This window comes from Phaenicophaeus curvirostris, unplaced genomic scaffold (genome assembly GCF_032191515.1).
Source record: "Phaenicophaeus curvirostris isolate KB17595 unplaced genomic scaffold, BPBGC_Pcur_1.0 scaffold_73, whole genome shotgun sequence".
Taxonomy (NCBI): domain Eukaryota; kingdom Metazoa; phylum Chordata; class Aves; order Cuculiformes; family Cuculidae; genus Phaenicophaeus; species Phaenicophaeus curvirostris.
The window spans coordinates 293,839-308,273 of NW_027206695.1; the positions used below are offsets into that span (position 1 = coordinate 293,839).

The following is a 14,435-nucleotide window of genomic DNA, read 5'->3' on the forward strand; positions in this document are numbered from 1 at the left end:
TTCCCGCGCGCGGCGGCCAATGGGAGCGCGCCTATAGGCGGGGGGGCGGGGCTAGAGCCCAAACCGACCAATGGGAGCGCGGCGCGCGGCCGCCGCGAGGGGCGGGGTAGGGGGTTGTGGGGGGGGGCTGAGCCTCCCGCGCGAGGGCGACCAATGGGAGCGAGTCTCCGGGCTGGTGGGCGGGGCTAGTGCCCAAACGGACCAATGGAAACGCGTCTTTGGGTTGGTGGGCGGGGCCAAGGCGGGCGCGGCCCAATGGGAGCGCGGCTCGCGCCGTTTATGAGGCGCGGCGGGGCCGCCCGCGCCGCCATTGTTGCCGCGTTTCCCTCCCCCATTCAAGGGCTTCTCTTTTATTCCCCCCCTTTCCCTTCCGATCGCTCCGGCTCCTTCAGCGCCTTCCAAACCCTTTTGGAGTCCTTTTCACGCCGCCATGAGGGAAATCGTCCACATCCAAGCGGGCCAATGCGGCAACCAGATCGGCGCCAAGGTGAAACCCCGTCGTTTTTCCTCTTTTTCCTCCTTTTTACCCCGTTTTCCCTCCTTACCCCCTTTTTCCCTTTCATTTCACCCCGTTTTCCCCTCTTTCTACCCCAGTTTTCCCCTCCCCCGCCTCGCTTTCCCCTCCCCCCCAGCCCCTCCCCCTCCCCGCGCAGACAAAGGCGCGTCCCGAATCGGGGCGCTTTTCACCCCCAAATCTCCCTTTTTTCCGCTCGCCGAGGGCTCGGGGCGAAAGGGGAGACTTAAAATGAAGATATTCCAGCCAAAAACTGAGAAAATTCGCACCCGGAGTGGAGATTTTTGAAGCCGAAAGGCCCCCCCTCCCCCCGCCTTCTCTCCCCACGCGGCGCCAAAATGGCGGCCCCGCCCCAAAATGCGGGTTTTTAGCCCCAAAGTGCGGGGTTTAGCCACAAATTCGGGCTTTAACCCCAAAATAAGGGGTTTATTAGCCCCCAAAACAGCGCCTCGACCACAAAATAGGATTTTCCCCTTTTTTCCGTCCTTTTCCATGAAGTTTTAACCCAAAATGGCTTTTTTCCGCCTCAGAATTGATCGTTTTTTCACCCCATCCAGATTTTCCAGCCTGGAGTTGAATTTTTTTGGCTAAAAATGCCCCCCCTTTTCCAAGAAATAGGATTTATTTTGGAGAAAAAAGGCAAATTCCTAAAAATATTGATTTTAGCCGCCTGAAAATGTTATTTTTTGTCTCCTCAGTGAGGCTTTTTACCCAAATCGCTGGTTTTCAACGCATTTTTTCACTTTAATGCAGTTTTCTAGTCGCCAGGGTGATGTTTTTTAACCTGAATCGCGATTTTTAACCCATTTTTCCACCTCGGTGCAGCTTCTCAGTCGCAAGGTGATGGTTTTTAACCAAGTTTTGTCCCAAAATCGAGATTTTTTGCTTCATTTACGGAATTTTCGCTCTGAAAACCAAGGGATTGAGGTAAAAATGAGGGATTTCGCCCCCAAATCACTGGGGTTTTGGCCTCATTTAAAGCTTTTCGCTCATAAAGTGAATCATTTTGTTGTAAAATGAGGGGTTTGACCCCAAAATCACTGGATTTCGCCTCATTTTGGGTGTTGCAGCTCAGAAAATAAATAATTTAACCCTGAAGTAAAGGGGCTTGCCCTAAAATGAGGAGTTTTGCCTCAAAATGGCTGAGGCTTTGCCTCATTTAGGGTTTTTTCACTCAAAATCAAGGATTTGATCCTAAAGTGAGCGCGATTGCTGCGAAATACAGGCTTTAATCCCTCATTTTCTCCCAACAGCGTTTAAACCTAAAAATTTAGTGGAGTTTTAGCTAAAAAATTCAGCCTCTCAGCACGTTCAGCCCCAAAATGGTGATTTTTTTGAGCCCCAGAAGGGTTCTAGAACCTGCAAAATGAGGTAGTTTGGCTACAGAAGGGGCATTTTTGACTCAAAATGGGAGTTTTTACCCCAAAATCAAGATTTCTGCCTCCACGTCGGGGCGTGCCCCGAAAAAAGGGCTTTTCTCCCGCAGAAGAGCAGATTTTTCAGCCCCAAAATGAGGTTTTTCAGCCCCAAAATAGGGGCGGGGCCCCTTTCATGCGCTGCTTGTGGCCCCAGAAAGGGAGGGTTTCACCCTAAAAATGGGATCTTTGTGCCCCAAAACAAAGGGGGTTGGTTTTTAACATAAAATATAAGGTCTAAGGGCTAAAAAATAGAGTTTTCTGTGCCCCAAAATAGAGGAATTGGCCCTTAAGGGGGATTTTCAGCCCTAAAATGGAGGCGTTTGCCTGGAAAGAAAAGCTTTGTTCCCTGAAATGGTGGTTTCTGCCCTAAAATAAAGGGGTTTGCCCCCATTCCAGCACTTTTACCTATTGAGGTTGAGGATTTTAGACCTAAAATAGAAATTTTTAACCTCAAAACTGATTTTTTTCAGGGCTGGGATGCGATTTTCTGCCCCAGCCAGGTTTTCCAGCCCCAAAATGGAGGGTTTCAGCCTCAGAGTTTGATCTTTGTGCAGCAAAATATCATCTTTTTGCTCCCGGATGTCGGGTTTTATCCCCAAAATGGGGTTTTGAGGACTCAAAATAAACTTCAGAGCCCCAAATACGATTTTATTTTAGTTGCGAGGGGTTTTTTTTACAGTCAAACCACCTTTTCGGCCCCCAAAATGGAGGTTTCCAGCCCCAAAATGGAGGTTCTTGCGCCTGAATAGCATCTTTGTGTTCCTAAATCCCATTTTTCTGCCTCGAATTAAGGCGTTTTGCCCTAAAATTGATGACTTTTTACCCCAAAACAGCAGATTTTGCTGCGCGATTGCCATTTCAGCCCCAAAATGGATGATTTTGGCCCCGGAACAGGCTTTTATTATGCAGAAATAAGATTCTTTCTGTATAATGTAATGTTCTCGCTATTAAAGATATTTTCCAGCCCCAAAATGGATGTTTTTAGTACCAAAATGAGGCTTTTCCCATCCTAAAAAGGCTATTTTGTTCTCAAAATGTACATTTTGGACCTCAGAATGGGATTTTTGTGTCTCCAAAGGGAGTTTTCAGCTGCTGAAATGGGCTTTTTCAACCCCAAAATGAGCTCTTTGTTCTCTAAAATGCCTCAAAAAGGCTTTTCTCTACCCAAAAGAGCTTTTTTTTCATCGTACAATGGCATTTTTGCTCTCAAAACGGGCTCATCCGCCTGCGGAATCGCGATTTTTTGCAGCATCACCCAAGAGCCTTTTTGTTTGTTAAAAAAAAACACCCGTTTTGGCGCCAAAATGGCGATTTTCAGCCCAGAATTGATTCTTTTCCCCCAAAAAACATGAATTTTCAGCCCAGAATTAAATTTTTTAGCCACAAAATGCCTTTTTTCTGCCTAGAAATGGGTTTTACTTTAAAGAAAAAGAATAATTTCCCCCCAATCACCATTTTATCCACCTGAAAATGCAGGTTTTTTATTGCTGGAGTGTGTTTTTGTAACCCAAATCGCCCTTTTTTACCGATTTCTCTGCTTCAGAGCAATTTCCATTTGCCAAAAGCGATGGGTTTTAACCCAAATCACAATTTTTTACCCCCTTCCTCCAATTTTGACCCCGATTTGGGGCCGTTTGAGCCGTTTTCACCGCAGGGCGTGGCCCTTTCCTCCCCTCCCCCCTTTGTTCCTGCCGCTCGTCCCCCACGGGTGGATCTTGGGGTGAGAAAACTGGAAATTTAGGGGAAAATAGGATTTCCTGGGGCGAAAAATAGGATTTTTTGGTGTTAGAAAAAGGGATTTTGGGGGTGTTTGTGGAATTAAAAGGTTTTAGCCGCAGTTCCGAGGCCGTTTCCGGTTCCCGCCTGTTCTGGGGGAGGGTGCGGAGCCCAGTCTGGCTCCTCCCCTTGGTGCCCCAGATGGGATCCGGACGCTCTGGATTGGCTCCTGATCCCTGTTCTCACTCTGGATTGACTCCACATTCCCCTTTTCTCACTTTGGATTGACTCAAGACGCCCTGTTCCCACTCCAAGTTGATTCCAGACCCTCATATTCCCTCTCCAGATTGACTCCAGATCCCCTATTCCCATTCCAACCCCCCTGTTCCCACTCCAGGTTGATTCCAGACCCTCATATTCCCGCTCCAGATTGACTCTAGTTCCCCTATTCCCATTCCAACCCCCCCGTTCCCACTCCAGATTGATTCCAGACCCTCATATTCCTGCTCCAGATTGACTCTAGTTCCCCTATTCCCATTCCAGCCCCCCTGTTCCCACTCCAAATTGATTCCAGACCCTCATATTCCCACTCCAGATCCCCTATTCCCATTCCAACCCCCCTGTTCCCACTCCAAATTGATTCCAGACCCTCATATTCCCACTCCAGATCCCCTATTCCCATTCCAACCCCCCCGTTCCCACTCCAAGTTGATTCCAGACCCTCATATTCCCTCTCCAGATTGACTCCAGATCCCCTATTCCCATTCCAACCCCCCCGTTCCCACTCCAGATTGATTCCAGACCCTCATATTCCCGCTCCAGATTGACTTTAGATCCCCTATTCCCATTCCAACCCCCCCGTTCCCACTCCAAACTGATTCCAGACCCTTGTATTCCCGCTCCAGATTGACTCTAGATCCCCTATTCCCATTCCAACCCCCCTGTTCCCACTCCAAACTGATTCCAGACCCTCATATTCCTGCTCCAGATTGACTCCAGATCCCCTCTTCCCATTCCAACCCCCCCGTTCCCACTCCAAATTGATTCCAGACCCTCATATTCCCGCTCCAGATTGACTCCAGATCCCCTATTCCCATTCCAACCCCCCCGTTCCCACTCCAAACTGATTCCAGACCCTCGTATTCCCGCTCCAGATTGACTCTAGATCCCCTATTCCCATTCCAACCCCCCCGTTCCCACTCCAAACTGATTCCAGACCCTCATATTCCCGCTCCAGATTGACTCCAGATCCCCTATTCCCATTCCAACCCCCCTGTTCCCACTCCAGGTTGATTCCAGACCCTCATATTCCCGCTCCAGATTGACTCTAGTTCCCCTATTCCCATTCCAACCCCCCCGTTCCCACTCCAGATTGATTCCAGACCCTCATATTCCTGCTCCAGATTGACTCTAGTTCCCCTATTCCCATTCCAGCCCCCCTGTTCCCACTCCAAATTGATTCCAGACCCTCATATTCCCACTCCAGATCCCCTATTCCCATTCCAACCCCCCTGTTCCCACTCCAAATTGATTCCAGACCCTCATATTCCCACTCCAGATCCCCTATTCCCATTCCAACCCCCCCGTTCCCACTCCAAGTTGATTCCAGACCCTCATATTCCCTCTCCAGATTGACTCCAGTTCCCCTATTCCCATTCCAACCCCCCCGTTCCCACTCCAGATTGATTCCAGACCCTCATATTCCCGCTCCAGATTGACTTTAGATCCCCTATTCCCATTCCAACCCCCCTATTCCCACTCCAAACTGATTCCAGACCCTCGTATTCCCGCTCCAGATTGACTCTAGATCCCCTATTCCCATTCCAACCCCCCTGTTCCCACTCCAAACTGATTCCAGACCCTCATATTCCTGCTCCAGATTGACTTTAGATCCCCTATTCCCATTCCAACCCCCCTGTTCCCACTCCAAATTGATTCCAGACCCTCATATTCCTGCTCCAGATTGACTCCAGATCCCCTCTTCCCATTCCAACCCCCCCGTTCCCACTCCAAATTGATTCCAGACCCTCATATTCCCGCTCCAGATTGACTTTAGATCCCCTATTCCCATTCCAACCCCCCCGTTCCCACTCCAAACTGATTCCAGACCCTCGTATTCCCGCTCCAGATTGACTCTAGATCCCCTATTCCCATTCCAACCCCCCCGTTCCCACTCCAAATTGATTCCAGACCCTCATATTCCCGCTCCAGATTGACTTTAGATCCCCTATTCCCATTCCAACCCCCCCGTTCCCACTCCAAATTGATTCCAGACCCTCATATTCCTGCTCCAGATTGACTCCAGATCCCCTCTTCCCATTCCAACCCCCCCGTTCCCACTCCAAATTGATTCCAGACCCTCATATTCCTGCTCCAGATTGACTCCAGATCCCCTCTTCCCATTCCAACCCCCCCGTTCCCACTCCAAATTGATTCCAGACCCTCATATTCCCGCTCCAGATTGACTCCAGATCCCCTCTTCCCACTCCAGTGCCCCCTGTTCCCACTCCAGATTGACTCCAGGTCCCCCATTTCCATTCCAACCCCCCTGTTCTCACTCTTAAGATCCCCAATTCCTGCTCCGGATTCCCCTGTTCCCACTCTAGATTAACTCCAGATCCTCTGTTGCCACTCCAGCCATCCCTGTTCTCACTCCGGATTGGCTCCTGATCCCTGTTCCCACTCCAAATTGATTCCAGACCCTCCCGTTCCCACTCCGGCTTGACTCCAGATCCCCTGTTCCCACTCTGAGATCCCCAATTCCTGCTCCAGATTCCCACGTTCTCACTCCGGATTGGCTCCAGAACCCCCATTCCCACTCGGAATTCCCCTGTTCTCACTCTGGATTGACTCCAGGTCCCCCGTTCCCACTCCGGATTCCCTTCTTCCCATTCTGGATTGACTTCAGATCCCCCATTCCCACTCTGGATTGACTCCAGGTCCCCCACTCCCACTCCGGCTCCCCCGTTCCCACTCCAACCATCCCCGTTCCCGCTCCGGATCGACTCCAGCTCCCCCGTTCCCACTCCAGCCATCCCCGTTCCCGCTCCGGATCGACTCCAGCTCCCCCGTTCCCACTCCAACCATCCCCGTTCCCGCTCCGGATCGACTCCAGCTCCCCCGTTCCCACTCCAACCATCCCCGTTCCCGCTCCGGATCGACTCCAGCTCCCCCGTTCCCACTCCAACCATCCCCATTCCCGCTCCGGATCGACTCCAGCTCCCCCGTTCCCACTCCAACCATCCCCGTTCCCGCTCCGGATCGACTCCAGCTCCCCCGTTCCCACTCCAACCATCCCCGTTCCCGCTCCGGATCGACTCCAGCTCCCCCGTTCCCACTCCAACCATCCCCGTTCCCGCTCCAGATCGACTCCAGCTCCCCCGTTCCCACTCCAACCATTCCCACTCCGGATCGACTCCAGCTCCCCCGTTCCCACTCCAACCATCCCCGTTCCCGCTCCGGATCGACTCCAGCTCCCCCGTTCCCACTCCAACCATCCCCATTCCCGCTCCGGATCGACTCCAGCTCCCCCGTTCCCACTCCAACCATCCCCGTTCCCGCTCCGGATCGACTCCAGCTCCCCCGTTCCCACTCCAACCATCCCCGTTCCCGCTCCGGATCGACTCCAGCTCCCCCGTTCCTGCTCCGGATCGACTCCAGCTCCCCCGTTCCCACTCCAACCATCCCCATTCCCGCTCCGGATCGACTCCACCTCCCCTGTTCCCACTCCAACCATCCCCGTTCCCGCTCCAGATCGACTCCAGCTCCCCCGTTCCCACTCCAACCATTCCCACTCCGGATCGACTCCAGCTCCCCCGTTCCCACTCCAACCATCCCCGTTCCCGCTCCGGATCGACTCCAGCTCCCCCGTTCCCACTCCAACCATCCCCGTTCCCGCTCCGGATCGACTCCGGCTCCCCCGTTCCCGCTCCGGGTTGACTCCGGCTCGCTGTGTCCGCAGTTCTGGGAGGTGATCAGCGACGAGCACGGCATCGACCCCACCGGCACCTACCACGGCGACAGCGACCTCCAGCTCGACCGCATCAGCGTCTACTATAACGAGGCCACCGGTAACGATGTCCCCATCTCCCTTTTCGGGGTGATCCCTTGGGCTCTGGGGAGCGGGGAAGGTGACTCCGTGTTGTCCGCAGGCGGCAAGTACGTCCCTCGGGCCATCCTGGTGGACCTGGAGCCGGGCACCATGGACTCGGTGCGGTCAGGACCCTTCGGGCAGATCTTCAGGCCGGATAACTTCGTTTTCGGTGAGGAACCACCACCTTCCGGGCCGTCCCGGTGGCCACGGGGGGTTACGGGGCTGGGATGGAGGATCTCGAGGAGCTTGAGGGTCTAGAAGAAGGGATGGGGGAGCGGTGAAGGCCCCTGAGGAGCATCAAGTCTTCCTGCGTGGGTTGAGGGCCCTCAAGGAAGGGCCCCGAGGAACATGGAAGATCCCAAGAGCGACCTTGGAGGTCCCCAAGGAGCTGCTGGGGGTCTTCAAGGTTCTTGTGGGCGTGGAGGTCCCCAAGGAGCTCCTGGGGGGTCTTGAAGGTTCTTGAAGTTCCTCAAAGAGCTCGAGTTGAAGCTGGAGGTGGGTGGGAAGAGTAGAGAAGGTCCCCGAGGCCCTCGAGACCTGAGGGTGGGTTGGAGGCCTTCAAGAAGGTAAATGGAGGTGGCGATGGGGTTTGGGGAGTTCCTCCAAGACCTGACGGGCTCCAGAGGTGGGATCGAGGTCTACAAGGGGATCAAGGTTGGTGTGAAGGTTCCTAGAGGTTGGATTGAGGTCGATAAGGATGGAATCGAGGACCACAAGGTGACGGGGGTTGGTTTGAAGGTCCCTAGAGGTTGGATCAAGGTCCCAAAGGGTAGGACCGAGGTCCCTGAGGTGGTCAGGGTTGGTTTAAAGGCCCACAAGGGTGGGATCGAGGTCCACAAGGGGATCAAGGTTGGTTTGAAGGTCCCTAGAGCTTGGATCAAGGCCGATAGGGGTGGGATCGAGGTCCACAAGGGGATCAGTGTTGGTTTGAAGGTCTCTAAAGGTTGGATTGAGGTCAATAGGGGTGGGATTGGGGTCCCAGGATCTAGGACTGAGGTCCATGAGGTGGTCAGGGTTGGTTTAAAGGTCCACAAGGGGATCAAGGTTGGTTTGAAGGTCCCTAGAGGTTGGATCGAGGTCCCGAAGGGTAGGACCGAGGTCCCTGAGGTGGTCAGGGTTGGTTTAAAGGCCCACAAGGGTGGGATCGAGGTCCACAAGGGGATCAAGGTTGGTTTGAAGGTCCCTAGAGGTTGGATTGAGGGCAATAGGAGTGGGATTGAGGTCCCAAGATCTAGGACTGAGGTCCCTGAGGTGGTCAGGGTTGGTTTAAAGATCCACAAGGGTGGGATTGAAGTCCAGAAGGTGATGGAGGTTGGTTTGAAGGTCACTAGAGGTTGGATCGAGGCTGATAGGGGTGGGATTGAGGTCCACGAGGGGGTCAGGGTTGGTTTGAAGGTCCCTAGAGGTTGGATTGAGGCTGATAGGGCTGGGATTGAGGCCCACAAGAGGATCAAGGTTGGTTTGAAGGTCCCTAGAGGTTGGATCGAGGCCAATAGGGGTGGGATTGAGGTCCACGAGGGGATCAAGGTTGGTTTGAAGGTCCCTAGAGGTTGGATCGAGGCCAATAGGGGTGGGATTGAGGTCCACGAGGGGATCAAGGTTGGTTTGAAGGTCCCTAGAGGTTGGATTGAGGTTGATAGGGGTGGGATTGAGGTCCACAAGGGGATCAAGGTTGGTTTGAAGGTCCCAAAGGGTAGGACCGAGGTCCCTGCGGTGGTCAGGGTTGGTTTAAAGGCCCACAAGGGTGGGATCGAGGTCCACAAGGGGATCAAGGTTGGTTTGAAGGTCCCTAGAGGTTGGATTGAGGTTGATAGGGGTGGGGTTGAGGTCCCGAAGGGTAGGTCCAAGGTTCCTGCGGTGGTCAGGGTTGGTTTAAAGGCCCCCAAGGGTGGGATCGAGGTCGGTGCGAAGGTCACCAGGAGCGAGCTGGAGGTCCGGAAGGTGCTCAGGGTTGGCGTGAAGGTCCCTCGAGGTGGACTCGAGGTCCCCAAGGTCCTCCAGTCCCCCCGTGACCCCCCTCGGTGTCCCCCCTCTCCAGGCCAGAGCGGCGCGGGCAACAACTGGGCCAAGGGCCACTACACGGAGGGGGCGGAGCTGGTGGACTCGGTGCTGGACGTGGTGAGGAAGGAGGCCGAGAGCTGCGATTGTCTCCAGGGCTTCCAGCTGACCCACTCGCTGGGCGGCGGCACGGGCTCCGGCATGGGGACCCTCCTCATCTCCAAGATCCGCGAAGAGTATCCCGACCGCATCATGAACACCTTCAGCGTGGTCCCCTCGCCCAAAGTCTCCGACACGGTGGTGGAACCTTACAACGCCACCTTGTCCGTCCACCAGCTGGTGGAGAACACGGACGAGACCTACTGCATCGACAACGAAGCCCTCTACGACATCTGCTTCCGCACCCTCAAGCTGACCACGCCCACCTACGGCGACCTCAACCACCTGGTCTCGGCCACCATGAGCGGCGTCACCACCTGCTTGCGCTTCCCGGGCCAGCTCAACGCCGACCTGCGCAAGTTGGCCGTCAACATGGTTCCCTTCCCGCGCCTCCACTTCTTCATGCCCGGCTTCGCCCCCCTGACGTCCCGCGGCAGCCAGCAGTACCGCGCCCTCACCGTCCCCGAGCTCACCCAGCAGGTCTTCGACGCCAAGAACATGATGGCCGCCTGCGACCCTCGCCACGGCCGCTACCTGACGGTGGCCGCCGTCTTCCGCGGCCGCATGTCCATGAAGGAGGTGGACGAGCAGATGCTCAACGTCCAGAACAAGAACAGCTCCTACTTCGTCGAGTGGATCCCCAACAACGTCAAGACGGCCGTCTGCGACATCCCGCCCCGCGGCCTCAAGATGGCCGTCACCTTCATCGGCAACAGCACCGCCATCCAGGAGCTCTTCAAGAGGATCTCGGAGCAGTTCACGGCCATGTTCCGCCGCAAGGCCTTCCTGCACTGGTACACGGGCGAGGGGATGGACGAGATGGAGTTCACCGAGGCCGAGAGCAACATGAACGACCTCGTCTCCGAGTACCAGCAGTACCAGGACGCCACCGCCGAGGAGGAGGAGGACTTCGGCGAGGAGGCCGAGGAGGAGGCTTGAGGGGGGCGGCCTCGGGGAGCCCTTCATCGGCCGAGGAGAGCCCTTGTCCTTCAGCGTTGTCCTTGGAGACCCCTTCATCATCATCAGCCTCGTCTTTGGAGACCCCTCCATCTTCATCATCCTCAGAGAAGAGCCCTTGTCCTTCAGCGTTGGCCTCGGAGACCCCTCTGTCTTCATCATCCTCGTCTTTGGAGACCCCTCCATCTTCATCGGCCTCGGAGAGCCCTTCAGCGTTGTCCTCGGAGACCTCTCAGTCTTCATCATCCTCATCTTTGGAGACCCCTCCATCTTCATCAGCCTCATCCTTGGAGACCCCTCCATCTTCATTGGCCTCGGAGAGCCCTCGTCCTTCAGTGTTGTCCTCGGAGACCTCTCCATCTTCATCATCCTTGTCCTAGGAGAGCCCTTGTCCTCGGAGACCCCTCCATCTTCATCAGCCTCAGAGAGCCCTTGTCCTTCAGCGTTGGCCTCGGAGACCCCTCCATCTTCATCATCCTCATCCTCAGAGAGTCCTTGTCCTTCCCCGTTGACCTTGGAGAGCCCCCGGCCTTCGTCGTGGTTGGTCTCGGAGCCCTTGGGCTTCAGCCCCATCCTGAGCCTTCACCAGCCTGGAGTCCTCGGGCTTCGTCGTTGGCCTTCATCATCTGGGAGCCCTCAGGCCTCATCCTCCATGGAGACCCTTTGGTCTTCGTGGTTGGAGAGCTCCTGGCCTCCGTCCTGGTTGGTGTCGGAGCCCTCGACCTTCACTGGAGAGTCCTCGGTCTTCATCGTGGCCACCAAGAGCCTTCACCGTGGTCACCTGAGCCCTCGGCCTTCAGTCATGGCTGAAGAGTCCTCGGCCTGAGCCCTCGGCCTTCAGTCATGGTCACCCAGAGCCCTTGATCTTCATGGTCAACGAGTCCTTGTCCTGAGCCCTCGTCTTTCAGTCATGGTCACCAAGAGCCCTCGTCCTTCATGGTCAACGAGTCCTCGTTCTGAGCCCTCGTCCTTCACGGTCAACAAAGTCCTATTCTGAGTCTTCGTCCTTCGACCATGGCCACCAAGAGCCCTCGTCCTTGGTCATCGTCACCGAAGCCCCAGCTCCTTCATCATGGCCACCAAGAACCTTCCTCATCATCCCTGCAGCCCTCGGCCTTCAGTCCTGGGCAACAAAGAACCCTCGGTCTTCACCCGTGGCCACCAAGAGCTTCGTCCTCACCAAGAACCTTCACCTGAGGCCACCAAGAGCTTCGTCCTCACCAAGAACCTTCACCTGAGGCCACCAAGAGCTTCGTCCTCACCAAGAACCTTCACCTGAGGCCACCAAGAACCTTCACCTGAGGCCACCGAGAGCTTCATCACCACCAAGAACCTTCACCTGAGGCCACCAAGAGCTTCATCATCGTCACCGGAGCCCCAGCAGCTTCCTGGCCCGCGAGAGCCTCTGTCGCCATCGTCCCTGGTGACGTCACCGCTAAATTATTGTCCCCAGGGCAGCGCTGGGCGGGTCTCTCCTGTCCCCTCGTGTCCCCGTCCCCTCCTGCCCCGGGTCGGGCTCGTTCTCCCCCTTCTCTCGCTTTTTTTTTGTTGGTTTTTCCCTCTTTCCTTTTTTTCTTTTTTTTTTTTTCATATTGAAAAGCGTCCCCGGGCCACGAATAAACCCGGGATCCGAAGCCACCGAGGCCGCCGTGTCCCCTCCTCTGTCCCCTCCTGGGATCTGAAGCCATCGAGGCCCTCGTGTCACCTCCTCTGTCCCCTCCTGGGATCTGAAGCCACTGAGGCCTTCATGTCACCTCCCGTGTCCCCTCCTGGGATCCGAAGCCACCGAGGCCTTTGTGTCACCTCCTCTGTCCCCTCCTGGGATCTAAAGCCACCAAGGCCTTTGTGTCACCTCCTGGGATCTGAAGCCACTGAGGCCTTCGTGTCACCTCCCGTGTCCCCTCCCGTGTCCCCTCCTGGGATCTGAAGCCACCGAGGCCTTCGTGTCACCTCCCGTGTCACCTCCCGTGTCCCCTCCTGGGATCTGAAGCCACCCAGGCCTTGGTGTCACCTCCCACGTCCCCTCCCGTGTCCCCTCTTTGGATCTAAAGCCACCACGGTGTCCATGTCACCTTCCATGTCCTTTGTTGTCCTTGATCTAAAGCCCCTGGTGCCTCCCGGGTCCCCTCTGGGTCCCCTCTTTGGATCTAAAGCCACTGCGGTGTCCGTGTCACCTTCCGTGTCACCTTCCATTTCCTTCATTGTCCCAGATCTAGAGCCACCACTGCCTCCACGGCCCCTCCCGTGTCCCCTCCCGTGTCCCCTCCTGGGATCTGAAGCCACCACTATGTCCATGGCACCTCCTGTGTCCTCTCCTGTGTCACCTTAGGTGTCCCATGTCCCCTCTTTGGATCTAAAGCCACCAAGGCCTTCATGTCACCTCCTTCTGTGTCCCCTCCTGGGATCTAAAGCCACCCAGGCCTTCGTGTCACCTCCTCCTGTGTCCCCTCCTGGGATCTAAAGCCACCCAGGCCTTCGTGTCACCTCCTTCTGTGTCCCCTCCTGGGATCTAAAGCCACCCAGGCCTTCGTGTCACCTCCCACGTCCCCTCCTGGGATCTAAAGCCACCAAGGCCTTCGTGTCACCTCCTCCTGTGTCCCCTCCTGGGATCTAAAGCCACCCAGGCCTTCGTGTCACCTCCTCCTGTGTCCCCCTCCTGGGGTCTGAAGCCACCGAGGCCTTCATGTCACCTCCTGTGTCCCCTCTTTGGATCTGAAGCCACCACGGTGTCCCTGTCACCTTCCATGTCATTCATTGTCCCCCATCTAGAGCCACCACTGCCTCCACGGCACCTCCTGTGTCACCTCCCATGTCCCCTCCTGGGATCCAAAGCCACCGCGGTGTCCATGTCACCTTCCGTGTCCTTCATTGTCCCAGACCTAGAGCCACCCGTGTCACCTCCCCTGTCCCCTCCTGGGATCTAAAGCCACCCAGGCCTTGGTGTCACCTCCTCTGTCCCCTCCCGGGATCCGAAGCCACCGAGGCCTTCGTGTCACCTCCCGTGTCACCTCCCATGTCCCCTCCTGGGATCTGAAGCCACCACTATGTCCATGGCACCTCCCGTGTCCTCTCCTGTGTCACCTTAGGTGTCCCATGTCCCCTCTTTGGATCTAAAGCCACCAAGGCCTTCATGTCACCTCCTCCTCTGTCACCTCCCATGTCCTCTCCTGGGATCCAAAGCCACCCAGGCCTTGGTGTCACCTCCTCTGTCCCCTCCTGGGATCTGAAGCCATCACCCTGTCCCCTCCCGGGTCCCTTTCGGTGTCCCCGTGTCCCCTGAAGAACGTGGCTCTGCAGACCCATCGGCTTTAATAGTTTGGGGACACCTTGAAGACGGGGGGTGGTGGCCCTGGGGTGGCACCGAGGCTCGAGGGGTGGTGGCACCGTGGAGCGAAGAGGCTCTGGGGTGGTGGCACCTCAGGGATGTGGCAGCGTCATGCACTGGTGGCTCTTTGGTGACACAGGGGCTCGGGGGGGTGGTGGCACCGTGGGGACAGGAGCTCAGGAGGTGGCAGCAGCGTGGGGTGGTGGCACTTGAGGTGACACCATGGGGACAGGAGCTCAGGAGGTGGCAGCAGCA

At 56.0% G+C, this 14,435-nt stretch overlaps 3 protein-coding genes across 3 annotated transcripts in view; 1 reads left to right on the forward strand and 2 right to left on the reverse strand.

The window, feature by feature from the left end:
• The window catches only part of LOC138734342 (zinc finger protein 585A-like), a 352,271-nt gene that overhangs the window by 91,359 nt on the left and 246,477 nt on the right, over window positions 1–14,435 (reverse strand). The gene's annotated exons all lie outside the window — the stretch shown is intronic.
• GABBR1 (gamma-aminobutyric acid type B receptor subunit 1) overlaps window positions 1–14,435 on the reverse strand; it is an 83,600-nt gene that overhangs the window by 8,000 nt on the left and 61,165 nt on the right. The window lies entirely within an intron of this gene.
• On the forward strand, window positions 315–10,926 carry LOC138734375 (tubulin beta chain). Its single transcript, XM_069882003.1, has 4 exons — window positions 315–487; window positions 7,610–7,718; window positions 7,800–7,910; window positions 9,780–10,926. Exons 1-4 carry the CDS (start codon window positions 431–433, stop codon window positions 10,835–10,837), a joined length of 1,335 nt encoding a protein of 444 aa, XP_069738104.1. The 5' UTR covers window positions 315–430; the 3' UTR covers window positions 10,838–10,926.